At 38.5% G+C, this 15,255-nt stretch overlaps 1 protein-coding gene across 2 annotated transcripts in view; it reads left to right on the forward strand.

The window, feature by feature from the left end:
- Positions 1 to 15,255, forward strand: part of NT5DC1 (5'-nucleotidase domain containing 1) — a 141,092-nt gene that overhangs the window by 92,404 nt on the left and 33,433 nt on the right. For both annotated transcript variants that reach the window (XM_074150749.1, XM_074150748.1), the window contains exon 8: positions 2,031 to 2,128. In XM_074150749.1, coding sequence (XP_074006850.1) covers positions 2,031 to 2,128 — 98 coding nt within the window. The remainder of the gene's footprint in view (positions 1 to 2,030; positions 2,129 to 15,255) is intronic.

Raw genomic sequence — 15,255 nt, forward strand, 5'->3', positions numbered from 1 at the left:
TGCGAGTCAGCTTTGGCTATCAGAGTATGCAGGGGTACAGCAAGGGAATACAGCAGCACTGTAGAGAGAGGTGGGTGTTGGCTTCTTCTCCCAAGTGAATAATGGCAGGACCAGAGGAAATGGTCTGAAGTTGCGGCAGGGGAGGATTAGATTACATATTAGGAAGAATTACTTTACTGAGAGGGTGGTCAGGCACTGGAACAGCCTGCCCAGGGAGGTGGTGGAGTCGCCATCCCTGGAGGTATTTAAGATACGTGTAGACATGGCACTTCAGGGCATGCTCTAGTGCCTGAGATTGTTGGTTTGTGTCTGTTTGTGGGTGGGTGTGGTGTGTGGTTTTTTGTGGGGTTTTTTTCCTTTTTTTTTTTTTTTTTGTGGTTGGACTTGATGATCTCAAAGGTCCCTTCTAACCATGAAGATTCTGTGATTCTCTAAGAAAACCACAGGTAAGGTGAAAGGCAGACCTACCTTCCAAAACCAGTCTTGCCAGTATCACTTTTCTTTTGTACTCTCTAAATGCTAAATAGAGCATCAGCTTTGCCAGCGCTCACTGCCTTGCATGAACATTATTCTTGCTCATTTGAGGGGAAAATCTACCTCCTCACAAATGAGTAAGATATCTGTGAATTAACTCTTTTGTGCAGATCTATCTAGTTGTTTTCTGAAAAGAAAATTTTGTATAAACCTAAATTCTTGCCCACATATGATTTTTGCTTTCTTTTCCTTGGTGAATGATGTTTCAGATGTTTAAAGCAGCTGTAGAGATCCTGCTGGAAGACAATAAGCAAGGTAGCAGAGCGGGTCATTTCTATCTTTCAAAAGATAGAAAAGAGTTGTTCTGCTAGAAGGATACTGGATTGCTCTCTCTTTCCACCTAAGTGTGGAATGTTCTACAGTGTTTATTACCATCATATTTTCCAGTGACTCATGCAATGTGGCTTCCGAGACATCTTCTGGAGAACTGAGTACTCCACTGTCCATTAGACCTTACTGAAGTACTGTTTGCCAGAAAATAATTCTAAACTTCTTATTGGTTTTGTTTGTTCATGTCTCTTATGTCAGCAAATAAGACTCTCTGTTGCTTTTTGCAACACTGAAATGCATTCTAGGTTCACACCTATTATCTCTACCCTTAAGTTTAATTTTACCAGGCTAACTGCATTTTATTCTTGACATCAACCCTTCTAGATTAGGTCTATGTAGTCCTTTATTAATTTCTTTCCCTACTTTCAGTTAATGAGTATCATACTGCGAAGCTCAGAACTGTAGATTACTACATCAAAAAACTATAAGGATAAAGATGAAAAGCAGAGATGTGTGTGAAGTTTAACCTCTTAGACTCTTAATACCCTTACCAAGAAAAAGGGAGGGGTGGGGGGAAGGCGTTTAAGATTTAGTTTTTATTTTCATATTATCCTCCTCTGATTTGGTTGGTAATAAATTAACTTAATTTTCCCCAAGTCAAGTCTGTTTTGCCCATGATGGTAATTGCTGAATGATCTCCCTGCCCTTATGTTGAACCATGAGCCTTTCGTTATATTTTCTCTTCCATGTCCATCTGAGGATGGGTGTGATAGAGAGGCTTTGGTGGAACAACATAAGAACCTGTGTTTAAGTATCTTCAGTTACTTCCTATCCTGTCACTTGACTTCATATACTCTGCTTTATATGGAAAATCCCTCATTTACACTTTTCTATACTTGTCTATGCATATGTTGTCACCTGAGATTAGAATATGTCATTTGTTATAAGTTCTCCTGGCATTTAAAATCTCCCTGGGCCAAAGATCTTTTTACAAATAATGAATGATCCTGAAGGTACAGCACTGTAGGTTCTCAGTCATCTGTCTTCTCACTTTTGACAGCCTCAGGAAAAGAAGGGCAGTAGTGACACTGAACAAGCATCAGGAAAAAAAGTGACAGAAGAAAGTGCCTTATAGAAGTGTTTTGCTATTTTAAGTCTTAAAGAGTATTTAGTGGCATCTTAACTAATTTATTGGTTCAACTAATTCAATTTCCTTTACTTTCTAGAAATGATTTTGAAGAGTATTTTGACGTTGTGATCACAAATGCTTTGAAACCTGGTTTCTTCTCCCACACCCCAAACCAAAGACCTTTCCGAACTCTTGGTAAGTTGCAGTCATGACTCCCTTCTCATCTGCTTCCCTCTATCCAAAAAAAAACCTAGCACTGGGGGGAAAAATGGACTCTAGACAAGACTCTTCCAGAGACATTACTAAAAAATTGCCTTAAGACTGAGGAGCGCTGAGAAATTCAGAATTACAGTGCTGAGTACAATGAAAAGGCAGAGCTGTGACTAATTTAAAATGGCATTGGGGCTCAGATATTGCATCATTAATGAAAAAGTAAGAATCCTTTATTGTGCTGACAAGGTCATACACAGAAAATGAAATTTAGTTCTGGGAAAAAACATAGCAGAAATATTTTAAGAATTTAAAGGAAATTCAAGGAATGGTACAAATAAAATTGCGAGGCTGAAGGAAGTGTTTTATGATGGAAATCTGACAGTATTAAATGTGTGTACTTTGGCTAAATAATGACAGACTAAGCAAAAAGGAAGTTCCCCTGTACTCACTTAATTTAATTAAAACAATCTGAAATATTTGGCAATGTTGTCCATTAGGTAATTAAGGTTGTAACAAGAGAGATTTACAAGAACAGTGTTCATTGAACTACTAATAACAATAGTAACATGGCTGAAGACAATTAACTTTTCCATATTTTGCTAAATACCCTTCTGATTAAGTGCTACCTGAAAATTAACCTTGTATCCAAAATAGCATGTCAGCATATATTGAACTGTATTTTAGCATTTTATGACAGGAAAGTCAGCTGTTCCAGCCCAAAAGAAATTTTGCCTGTGGAACTTTTACAGCAAAACTAGAATGAGCAGTGAAAATACATGTTGAAACTGCATTTTAATGTTTCACCAATTTATATAGAGGAAAAATAAGTAAGAAATATCTTAAATGTGATCTTTAAAGGATTAGTTCAAGTAGGAAACTGCAAAATTGACAATCTGAGGAAAAAATAAACTCAGAAAGGAAATTGAAACTATTTATTTGAAAGTGAGGGGGAAGCAAAAACATAAAGGATGAAAAAGGCTCAGTTCTACAAACATTTTATTTAGTTTCATATGATGCAAATTGAAAATAAAATGTAATTCACTTTGGATATTTTTTAAACAATCAGATTAGCCTGACTTCCTAAGGAAATCCTGCTGTGTCCCTCTGTCACTAATCCAGCCAGCAACTTTTGAACCTGTTGGCTGGTTTCAGTAAATTTAATAGACAGCCAGAAAGCTCCAAGATATTCCAACAAGGGTTTTTTTTGTGTGTGTGCAAAACAGACCAGAACAGAGGGAAATTACTGTTTCCATTGAGAGACAGTGTAGCATTATCTTAATCACATTATTAGATTGTAAGTACAAATTTTCATGAAGCTGTTTTTTTCTCGTGTGCTTCAAGCACAAACAGCATTCCCTGAGTCCTCTTACTGACTTACTGTTTTTCATTCACTTTATATTTTGACATTGCAAAGAGGCTCAAGTGAGGATTGATCACTCATTACATGAATAGCTTATTAATACAGCATAAAATGTAGTTTATGTTCTGGTGACCTCACTATCTAAATGTCCCTTATCTAAATAGGTAAGGGACACAAACATAACTAAAGGAATCATCAGATAAATAATTCGCTGAAACATATAGGACAGGTTTTTAGAGACATGTTTTGAAGTAGTGAAGAGGTTGGTTAAGACTATATGAAGTTTAAACCATCAAAATGGGAGCAATAATATGAGAAAATGTCCAAAATAATAATATATTTTTATAATGTATCTTTGCTACTCTCCTTCTGTGTTCCTTATAACAAACGTATAGCTTCAGGGGAGGCACTGGGAGTTTCACCCAGTCACCACAGATACCAAGGAACACAGTTCGTTTCTCAAACAGCATACAGTGGAGCTTCTAATACGTTGCAGGGAGAGTGATTTTTTTCAGTTTCTAGATGCTTTCATTCATATCAGAACCACTGAAAATTCAAAAATTCAGTTTCTAGTTTCTGTCTTCCTTTTGTCATATAGATTTCAGGCAGAAGAAGAGTTTAGCCATTGTATTTCAGACCTTCTCTGAGAGTCCTGGACATAATATATCAGAGAGACAAAATTTCCTTATTTTTGCTTTGAAATAGGAAAAAAACTAGAGGTGGACATCATAGTAAATATTTTCTTGAATTTTCTTGAAGCACAAAGAGTAAACTTTTTTAGTGGAATTTAGGGAAAAAGCTCCAGTAAGTGAAACAAAGCTTGTTCCTTTGTTACAGAAAATGGACTGAACTAACTACTTATCAATCCTATCCATTTCTCCAGGGCTGACTTTCAGCCATGTTCTTCAATCCACCCATGGGTCTGAACTACAATAAATTCCTAATAATACCATATTACCTTCTGTTCCAAGGGAATTGTGTTATAAATGGACTTAAGGCACAAAATATGGAATGTGTTTTTAACTTCAAACACCCAAGTGTTGCATTGTGTACTGGAGCTAAATTTTATTTATATGTAACAGGAGTTTTTCTGTAGATTAATAAGGGAAAGGTTTTGAAGTTTACTAAAGAGAAGGATAAATTCTTTTGAGTGTATAATTACAAAAAGGTGACTGTGTTCAGTAAACATCTGAAGAGGATAAGAAACTGGATAAGATGACAAGGATGGCATTGTCTAGAAATGTGATACTGGATAACTGCTCTGCAGAAATGTTTTTCCAGTAGACATGTAATTTTAAAACTAATCCATTTAGAAGCCATGAAAAATCATTTTAATTGTGCAATTAAAAATGCATCACTGCGTTATTTGAGTCTCAAGACATGAGTCATGTAAAGCAACCAAAACACTGTTTGAAATTTTAAAAGATTCGTGTGACTGCTTTTTACTGAACTGGGGCACTGGAAGGCGAAATAATTAATTATTTAATTCTCATAATTTTCTTTTGAAGTAACATTCTGTTAAATGGAGGAACAGTTTATATGTATCTTTTCTGGTTTTAGAACAGCTACATTCATTTTTACCTGGCAAAACTGTTTTTATAGTTGGGGTAGCTTATATAGCAAAGCACACAGTTTGCGAAAAGTGCTTAAAAGACTTTACTCCCATAATAAAAATACCCCATAATTTCCTTGTTATTCACAAGGTTAGATTTTCTTTTACACAGGGAAATTCTTTAAATGGTTCTTGAAAGTACAAATAGTGTCTTGAGCTATTGGATCTAAGGATCAGGTCAAAAATTTTTGTGTAAATCCTGTGTTGAGAATGCAGGATTTTCTTTGCTTGCAACAGCTACAACCAGTTTAAAATAATATATCATTCTGTGAAGGACTTGAAGGAATACAAATAGCAAATAAAGTTGTGACTTATCTGATAATCTGCAGTGTACCAAGGTTTTTGTAGCATTTCACAACACAGCTTTCCCTTTATCACGTCTGTCAAATTACTAGCCTGATTGCCAGTTCTGGTCACTGTTGAATACATTTTTTAGAATGCAAAATTAAAATGGAAAAGCTAAAGGTAACCCTAAATTTCCTGAAAGCCTTCTTTAAGACTAGTGTGCACGGGGAACTCTCACTTGGTCCTAAATAAGACTTATATCTTTTATTTCCAGCTCGGGAACAGTTACTGTCTCTTTGATCTGCTTTTTTGATAAACTGAAAATGTGTTGCTGATTATTCAGTGTCTGAATGTACAGTGCCTATTTAAGCATGTATGTATCACTTCATATATATGTGTACATATACATACAAGCTGAAAACAGTCCTATATATGGAGCGACAGTGGATGCCATTTTTCTGTGAGATTGCGTTCCCTTATCCAATGCCCAGAGAAACAAACCCACTCTCCTTCTCCTGCAGAGTCACAGATTTTCAAAGCCCACTTTCAATTGCACTTCCAGGCTGTCTGCCTTACTCTTGCACTTGAATTTCTCTCCAGATTATGGTGCCTCTGCTGTGTGATGTAGCCCCCAATTTAGGAAATGCTTTCAGTCCTCCAATTTTTTACGATCCTCTGGTAACTGCTATTTTAACAAAGCACTGCAGAAGCCTTTTTCCTCCTTTAGTCATTCTTCACTAGCCTTCTAAAAATACAGGAAAATGCTATAAAATTAAAGGACCAATTAGAAAAGAAAATAAGGGGACGGGATATAAAACGACATACTTCTAGGCTGACGACTGTCTTTGATTATTAGGGGCTGCAAGACTTCAGAAGAAGGAGGTGATCCCACGTCTGCTAATTAAGTTTTCTTCTTCCATCTTCTGTGACGTCTGGGCTTGACTATTGCCAGAGATGGGATACAGAACTGGGTGGAGAATCAGAGCTGATCCTATATAACTATTTTTATACATTTATATTCTAAGGCCTTTTAGAACTGAGGAGTGGGATCAGGAAGGGAGTGCCTTAATTTTCCTGGAAGTTAAATTTGTAAGCCATATAACTTCTTTTTAGGTCATTCTTTTTATTTGAGACTTCTGCCTTTAGTGCTAGAAGAATACCAAAATACTACACAGTAAATATTTTAAAGATCTTCAGTAAAACTGTAGAATATCTATAAAAAAGTGGAAATTTTGAAACGAATGGTATTTCACTTATCATTTAGATAGTCTTGCATTGTTCACTTATTTAAAGAACACAAATGCCATCTCTAGAAAATTCTGATTAAATTTTCAACCAAAACACATTGAGTCTACAATATAGCTCAGTTGCTATAATTGCTATGTAATATGTATCTCAGTTGCTACCTCTACAGCGAAGGCTACATAGATAAAGAAAAAAAACTTTTTTTCTTTTATGTCAGTGTGTGAGGTTGAAACTCAAAGCTTATCTAGTCTTTTTGCCTATGTTGGTTGTTCCAATCATCTCTTCTTACCAATCTTCTCTTGCTTTAGATCATCAGATCTTCCTATTTAAATGTAGATTCAAATCCTTACACAAATATATGGATTGTGGTCCTCAGTTTGCAGAGACTGTCATATTTTCCACAGATTTGGCCTATACTGAACTGCTCCAGCCACAAGTTGTTGCTGGGATTAAATAGGACTTTTTCTTCTGTCATTTGACATAGATCACTGGTACATCTTTATCACTGAATACTGAATCTCGGATGCCCACTCTTCCCCCCATGAGCAGCAGAGGAGATGGGGGGGGAGGGGGGGAAATCTGGCGTAAATGCAGAGGTGTGCATGGGCATGTGTGTGAGACAAAGATTAATCAGAGTGGTTGGGAGAGCCAGGTGATGGGAATGGAGAGCATGGAAGGAGGCAGAGTAAGAGCAGAGCAGCATGTGTAAACACACAGAGGAGAGAGATTTCCCTCTGTGATAGGGTTTTCTGAATTTCAAGTCTTTGCTTTTTGACTTCTACCATTACCTCAGGGAGGACTTTTGAAATAAGTCTCATGTGTCACACAGAGAGCTTAAACTGATTTACCCATGTACCGCACCAATTGGCACTCCCAGCTTGCAGCAGGGGATGGAGCACTACCCTCCTGGGAGGCTCTCTGGGCTCAGGAAGCATTTTGCAGGGAAGCCCACAAAAGACCTCTTTTCCCGCATCTCAGAAGGCATGAGCAGAGTAACACCACAGAGGAGACCTGTGTAATCTATGCTCCTGATGACTCGGGGTATTCCTTTATTTAATGCAGCTGTGCTTGCTGCCCTTCTTCTGGAGATACTGCCTCTTTGATTCAGCCTGTCTGAAAATATTCTGTAATATGAGGCCATATAATAATGCATACTTGCTGTGAGCTTGTGACAGTGGCATATAAAGGTTGCACTGGCTGTGGACTGCATTACTCAGGAGGAATAAAGTCTGTAACTGTTTCCCATATGTCTTCTAAAATGTCTGCCTTTATGGCACTGTGGGATGTTATAATAATATATAGTCTGTGAAAGCAATGCAATTCTTTTCAAGGGAATCATAGAATGGTTAGAGTTGGAAGGGACCTTAAAGATCATCGAGTTCCAATCCCCCTGCCATGGGCAGGGACACCTCCCACTAGAGCAGGTTGCACAAAGCCCCATCCAGCCTGGCCTTGAACACTTCCAGGGATGGGGCATCCACAACTTCTCTGGGCAACCTGTTCCAGTGCTTAACCACCCTCACAGTAAAGAATTTCTTTCTGGTATCTAATCTAAATCTCCCCTCTTCCAATTTAAAACCATTACCCCTTGTCCTGTCACTACACTTCCTGACAAAGAGTCCCTCTCCAGCCCTCCTGAAGGCTCCCTTCAGATATTGGAAGGCTCCTATAAGGTCTCCCTGGAGCCTTCTCTTCTCCAGGCTGAACAACCCCAGCTCTCTCAGCCTGTCTTCATAGGAGAGGTGCTCCATCCCTCTGATCATCTTCATGGCCCTCCGCCGGACCCGTTCCAACAGGTCCATGTCCTTCCTGTGTTGAGGACTCCAGAGCTGGACACAGTACTCCAGGTGGGGTTGTTTAACAATCTTGTTTAACAATTCTTTATAGCGTATTGGCATTTTTTTTCATGTATTTTCTGGCTATTTAGGAAAGAAAAAGAAGGGTTATAACTAATAAATAATGATATTTTGTACTCTAGTTTTCAAAACCAGATCTTTTGTGCCTCATGAGATCATGATGTTAATTTCAAGAGCCGCCTAATCCTTTAATATCAGAAACAGGTTCTGTATGTAGCTGGCAGCAGGACGTCCACTGTTTTAAGGGATAAAGTAGCTGGTTCTATACCCAGGCCACCAATAAGAAAGAATTCCCTACTCTTATCTCAGCTAGAGATTTTCATTTTACCCATCATATACAGAGAAAGAGGAGTTTCTTATTAAGCAACTGATTAGTACAGATGATGATATAGAAAGATCTTCATATTCAGTAATAGAACCTGATCATTTTTATTTTTCATTGTGAAAACCCATGAGGATTATGGAAGTGTCTTACAAAGATGATTCCGTCAGCTGACACCCTTTTTGGCAGCATGGTCAGTGCCTGATTCTGCTTTCTGAAAAGCAGCCAAGGGTAGGCCAGTAGGGTTGACAGTGGGACACACATAAAAACAAATTTAATCTCATGTAACAGGGTTTGTTTTCATACACATATTCATCATCCACTGAAGAAGTTCACAGGGCATTTCCAAAAACCTATAATGACAGGCTCCTTGGCCGACTGTTTCACCTCCCATCCTTTGTTTAAGTGATCTTAGTTTAAAAGTATTCCACTTTGTGTAATGCATTTGCACAGATATCAGTCTTCGGTCACAACAACCCCAGGCAGCGCTATAGGCTGGGGGCAGAGTGGCTGGAGAGCTGCCTGGCAGAAAAGGACCTGGGGGTGTTGGTCGACTGTCGGCTGAACATGAGCCGGCAGTGTGCCCAGGTGGCTAAGAAGGCCAACAGCATCCTGGCCTGTATCAAGAACAGTGTGGCAAGTAGGGACCGAGAGGTGATCGTCCCCCTGTACTCGGCACTGGTGAGACCCCACCTCGAGTACTGTGTCCAGTTTTGGGCCCCCTACCACAAGAGGGACATTGAGGTGCTGGAGCGGGTCCAGAGAAGGGCAACGAAGCTGGTGAGGGGTCTGGAGCACAAGTCTTACGAGGAGAGGCTGAGGGAGCTGGGGTTGTTCAGCCTGGGGAAGAGGAGACTGAGGGGAGACCTTATTGTTCTGTACAAGTACCTGAAAGGAGGCTGTAGAGAGACGGGGGTCGGTCTCTTCTCCCAAGTCACAGATGATAGGACAAGGGGTAATGGCTTCAAGTTGCGCCAGGGGAAGTTCAGGTTGGATATTAGGAAACATTTCTTTACTGAAAGGGTTATCAGGCATTGGAATGGGCTGCCCAGGGAGGTGGTGGAGTCACCATCCCTGGAGGTATTTAAGAAACGTGTAGACATGGTTCTTCAGGGCATGCTCTAGTGTCCAAGATTTTTTTTTTTTATTTTTTTTTTACTGTTGGTTGGACTCGATGATCTCTGAGGTCCCTTCCAACCACTACGATTCTGATTCTGATTCAGTCACTCAACAGATTTTTTTTTTTTTTTCTGACAGCATAAACAGCTGTCTCGGGGACTTCTGGTTTCCCAATATTATTTGTGTCCTGTAGACAAACATTGAAAAAATCAGTGTGTTTTACCTTGTAATGAAAGGGATTTACCAATTAATCTTTTTAAAGTTTGCTAGATAATACCTGTGTGTAGTTTGAAATCAACAGTTTGGGAATCATTTGAGAACAGAGATGATCATTTCCTATTGTGTCACCAACGTTTATAATTAAGCCATGGGATAGGTAAGATGGGAGACAGAAAAGAGGTCCTTAACTACAGTTAAATTTTATTTCATGTTTGATAAACAGTCTTAGTTGACAATAACAGACTGTATTTTGTTTTTAACATGTTCAGTATGGTGGTCTATGTGAAAGCATTTAAAACGGGTACAAAAAGCAAAATAAAGTTGAGCCAGCACATACCCACATCCTTTCGCAGAGTAGACTGGTCAAGTCAGACAGACACAATACTTTTTTAACAGATGATAGCAAAATGTTGGTGTAAAGCTTCATTTTTTTCTGATAGTTTTCAAAGTCCTTGGCTGCCATATTTGATGTTTGTTGCCTCATGAAAAAGAAGCGTTTTGAACATTTTCTTTCCACTGCAGAGATAACAAATTATAAATTGAGGAAGTAAATTTTGTTACTAATAGGCAGTGTATCATTTATAACCTTTTTGTAAAATGATGCCAGGGTCACTCTGCAGTTTGCAGTGGTGGTACATGTGTCCACTCGTACAGTGACATCGTTAAACTGGTGTGACTTCTGCAAGTTGCCACTCTATAGTAGTTAAACTGTACAGTAGCTAAAGAACACCATTCCCTTGCAGTACATCCTTCCTGGAAATCTGAGCGGGGAAGCCATTCTTTTCTCCTAGGAAGAAGAATGGAGTGTCTTTGTTTTGTTCTGGGGTTTTATTTAAATGGGCTTTACTGGTATTTGCTTTAGAAGTGTTGGGAGGCTAGATTGTCATTGCATCGTTTATATGTATTCTCACTGATGACAGCTTTCACACATGCATTTTACAGCACATCAGAACTAGAAGTTGAGTGGCCAAGCTCAGTTTCTGTTTCTACCAGGAGGGCACAGCGCTGGCCTAACCACAGCAATTCCCTGTAAACCTGGAGCATGGGCCAAGCGCTGGGATTTCAGCTGATGGCCCCTCCTAACTGGCATGGGAGGTACCTGGTTATCAGCCGAGCTGGCCGTTGGAAGTCAGGTTGCTTGCTTCTTGAGCTCCTTTGGCTGATGCCTCAACCGCATTAGTCAGAGGAGCTACTAGGACATAGTCTGATTCTTTAACATTTAGTTGGTTTTCCTAAACATTGAGGCTCATGCTATAACATGGCATGTGTGAGTAGGAATTTCTGCACATCCTCTACTGCAAACCTCTATCAGTAGTGCAATTTCAACCACATTTGAGTGTGGCCTTGTATCCTCAGAGATATTACAGCCTCTACAGGCTGGAAATGAAAAAATGGGTCTGTCACTGCCAACTCAGAGAAAGGCTGCAGTGTAAAGTTACCCTGATTAGGTATCAGGAGTATCCATCAAGGAGAGTCTGGCCACAGGTGACCCAGCTAGTGAGAGAGCATCCATGAGATTTTGTGCCCTATTAGACATTCAGTGAATCCAACTGCAAGACACAAATTCATAGGAAGACAGGCCCCATTATTTCCCTGCTGTTCATAAACAACTCCTTGTTTATTAGGAAAAAAAGTAGAAAAAAAATTCAGTAGTCTTTGAAGTATGGCACCTCTTTGTTTCTGAATATCAAGATGAATGGTGAACTGCAGATGCATTCTCCAATGCCCATCCTTCTTCAAAAGAAAATATAAAGTAAATGTGTTGAGCCAAGTCTCCTATATATGTTTGCATAGTGTTCAAAGTACCTCAGACGTTAAAAAGAATAAGAAGTTATTCATCCAAAAATCAAAACAGTGAAAAACTGCAATGTGCCTCTGCATAAAGACAGCAGGGGTTGCTTCAGCTGATTATCTTTGATATTAAAACCTGTGTTTGGCACAAAGCTGATAGAAAGTTAGTTCAAAGAAAGCTAAAGCTGCCGCTTTCAAAGAGCGATAACAACAATATTCTAACAATATTCCTTTTGTTAAAAATGGAAAACATGTTTAGCATAATTGCCAAGTACTCCAAAATCAGAATTCTTTGTGCATGGAAAGTGTATTTTCATTTTCAAAAGGAGATACAGTAACTAACACTATTGCAAAATCTTAGTTATTGATTGTAATACATTATATTCAAGGCCTGGATAAAACAAACCCCAATTCTTTAAGGTATTGTGCAAGCATGTGATAAGAGTCATTTTCTGTCTTCAAGGAGCCCACCGGCAGACCAGATAAACAAATGGTAGAAGAACAAAAGCACTGGCTTTTCTATTAGAGCCAAGGAACCAAGAGATTGAATTACTTCCATAATCGTATCTGTGACAGATCTGCATCTTTAACTAAGATTTATGTCCTAATCCAGAGCAGTGAAGGACTGTAAACTAAGTTTGCATAAGGACGCCATGAGAGTCTTGACTGTGAAAATCCTTTTAGCCCTTTCCAAAGATTTACCGTAATGGGAAAATTGAGATAACATAATTGCAGTTAATTCTGCTGGTTATGGTTCAATGTTTTTTATGAATTTTTATGGTTCAGTGATACATCCTTTCAAGGAATTGGACACACAAACTTCATGGGTTCTATACGGAAATTGTTCTAATTATTCAATAATTATTTCAAATTATTGAAAGCAATAGGCTAGAGTAATTGTTTTCGAAGACAGTTCCATACGAGTGACTTGTTAAAATTAGTTTTGGTAATCAAGTCAAGTTTATATTTAATTTTAATGGAAGAAACTTTCTTCATAGAGAAGCATGTCACATGCGCCCTTAATATGGTGAATTATTTTAAGTTTCTAAGTCTGTGTACTTAGAAGAAGTTTATCAAATTACCTATTTCCAAAACAAAAGCCAAAATACCCAAATAACTAGTTTGTATTCCATACAGAACTCTGTTCAGCAAACAGGCTTGTCTGGCTTAAGGGAATTCTCCTCCAATACATGAAAAGATTATTAAGAGGAGATGATTTTTTTTTCTCCATAGTCTTTGAGAAAACATAGCCAAATGCTATGCAAGATTAGAAGCATCGCAGTCCACACTCAACACAGATCACACTTATAATGTGATAATACTCTAACAATGTGTGGTGCTGAAAAAGACTTGGGATTTATGGAAGATTTCACACTGAAAGTGAAAACCCTATTCTACGTGGAAGACAAAAGCAAATGCACATCTTCCATATATGAGCAAGACTTACAACACTAACTGTCATTGCAGCATGACCCGTTCTGAAGTTATTCCGTCAGTTCTCATGTTTATGGAAATATTCAGCATAGAAATGCTGGAAGTTTGAAAGGGTTGGCTAAGCAATTACGTCTGACAGACATGTAAGCTCCCTTAATTTACTTTATCGAAGAGAACAGTAAGATGTAGTAGTCTTAATGATCAAGTAGTTTGTGGCTCCTTTACATTGGATACATGGGAGGTCGGACTAGTATAACATAATACCTGAAGAATGTCTAGCAATTATTTATACAGATAATTCAATATCCAGAATTCTAGACTAGACTTTTTTTTTTAATATTGCTTCTGATTATATGAAATATTTCTTTTCACCTTCATTCTATTTCCCAGCACACATAAGAGTGTCTGCTCAAGACCTGGGGGGAAGAGCTAAATTGGAAATATCAAAACACTTAAAGGAACACTAGGGATACAAACCATGCACAAGTCAGCAGCTGTTTTAACATTAAGAGAATGCATATTTCCTTTTAAACTGTTTTATGCATTTTTAATATAAGATGGTTAAACAGATACATTTTATTTTGTCCAAGGAACAATAAAGATCCCACTGGAAAGCTTATTAACTCATGCAGATCATTACCAGATTCTATTGCTGTCTATGTCAGGTGTTACACCCTTGGTAGCTTAGTTCAAAACCTGACTTCTCTTCTTGCTAAGTCTGTATCAGAGAAATGAATAGTTTTCAGAAGCTAATTTTTTACATTGAGTTGCAAGCTTCCTCCTTAAACAAAAATGGACTCACAACTACATTGTAAGGGTGATGCTATATGTCAAAAATCACAGAGGTCTATCTTGAAATAAATTAGTACCAGGAATGGAAAAAGAAACCACAGTGTATGGAAAGTACTCTGCCTATCTACCATGTGGTACAACTGGACTACAGTGCTGGAGGACCTTAGGCATCTCAAGTGTCTCTGGTCACCAGTGTACTGGCAACTGAATAGAACCAGGTTACCCGGTTAGTAGAGAGCTGTGATCTGTGCAGGTGTGTTCTCTGTGTGTTCTCTGTGTGTCTGTGCGTGCAGCAGCCAAGCCCCGCCTGTCTGTGGGATGGATCAATACAAATTTGTAAACTTTACCCACACCACTAAGATGCAGTGCAAACCTGTGTGAATTATGTTGGTGGAAATTTAGTTTAAACTTCACATTATAGTTCTTAATCAGCTGTCAAAATCCACAAGGAATTTCTGGAAGAAAGAAAGATTGCCTACGTCATGGGGGAACTTATCAGTATGACTTTGCAGGGAAAAATAATGCTTTGCATAGATCACATGCATAAACAATATGTGATAGAAATTTGGGGGGGGGGGGTATTCATGTTTCTTCTGTGTTTAATTGGTTTCTTCTCTAGGATTAAAAAATAAGTAGATGATTAGACAGATGATTTCATAAAAAGTTACCTTATGATCTGATTTTTAATTAATTTGGAAATTGGGATTGACGCAGTTTGTAGTAGAGCAAAAAATAGAGAGTTGTGTACGGTGCATTCCTGGCAGAACGAGGGCTGGCAACCACTGCAGGAAGCTGCTCTTCAGCATAGTTTCCATGAATCTGTATTGCTGTTTTTCATTAAGGAGCTTTAGAGTTCTCTTGTGTGTTCATCCAAAATGTCAAGCTTTTATTAAGGTTAGTCTGTAGAACTGTTTTTTGCAGAAAGCACATGTTGATTTTTGTACTGCAGGCATCAGATCTGCTATTGGAAGCAAGTAGTGAAAGGAGCTGGTTAGAAAGCCCTAGAAATGAGCTGAGAACACAAGGAAGAATCATGGCCAAAGCCCAGGCTGAGATCTGGTTCACTTTGATAAG

This window comes from Numenius arquata, chromosome 7, assembly GCF_964106895.1.
Source record: "Numenius arquata chromosome 7, bNumArq3.hap1.1, whole genome shotgun sequence".
Taxonomy (NCBI): Eukaryota; Metazoa; Chordata; class Aves; order Charadriiformes; family Scolopacidae; genus Numenius; species Numenius arquata.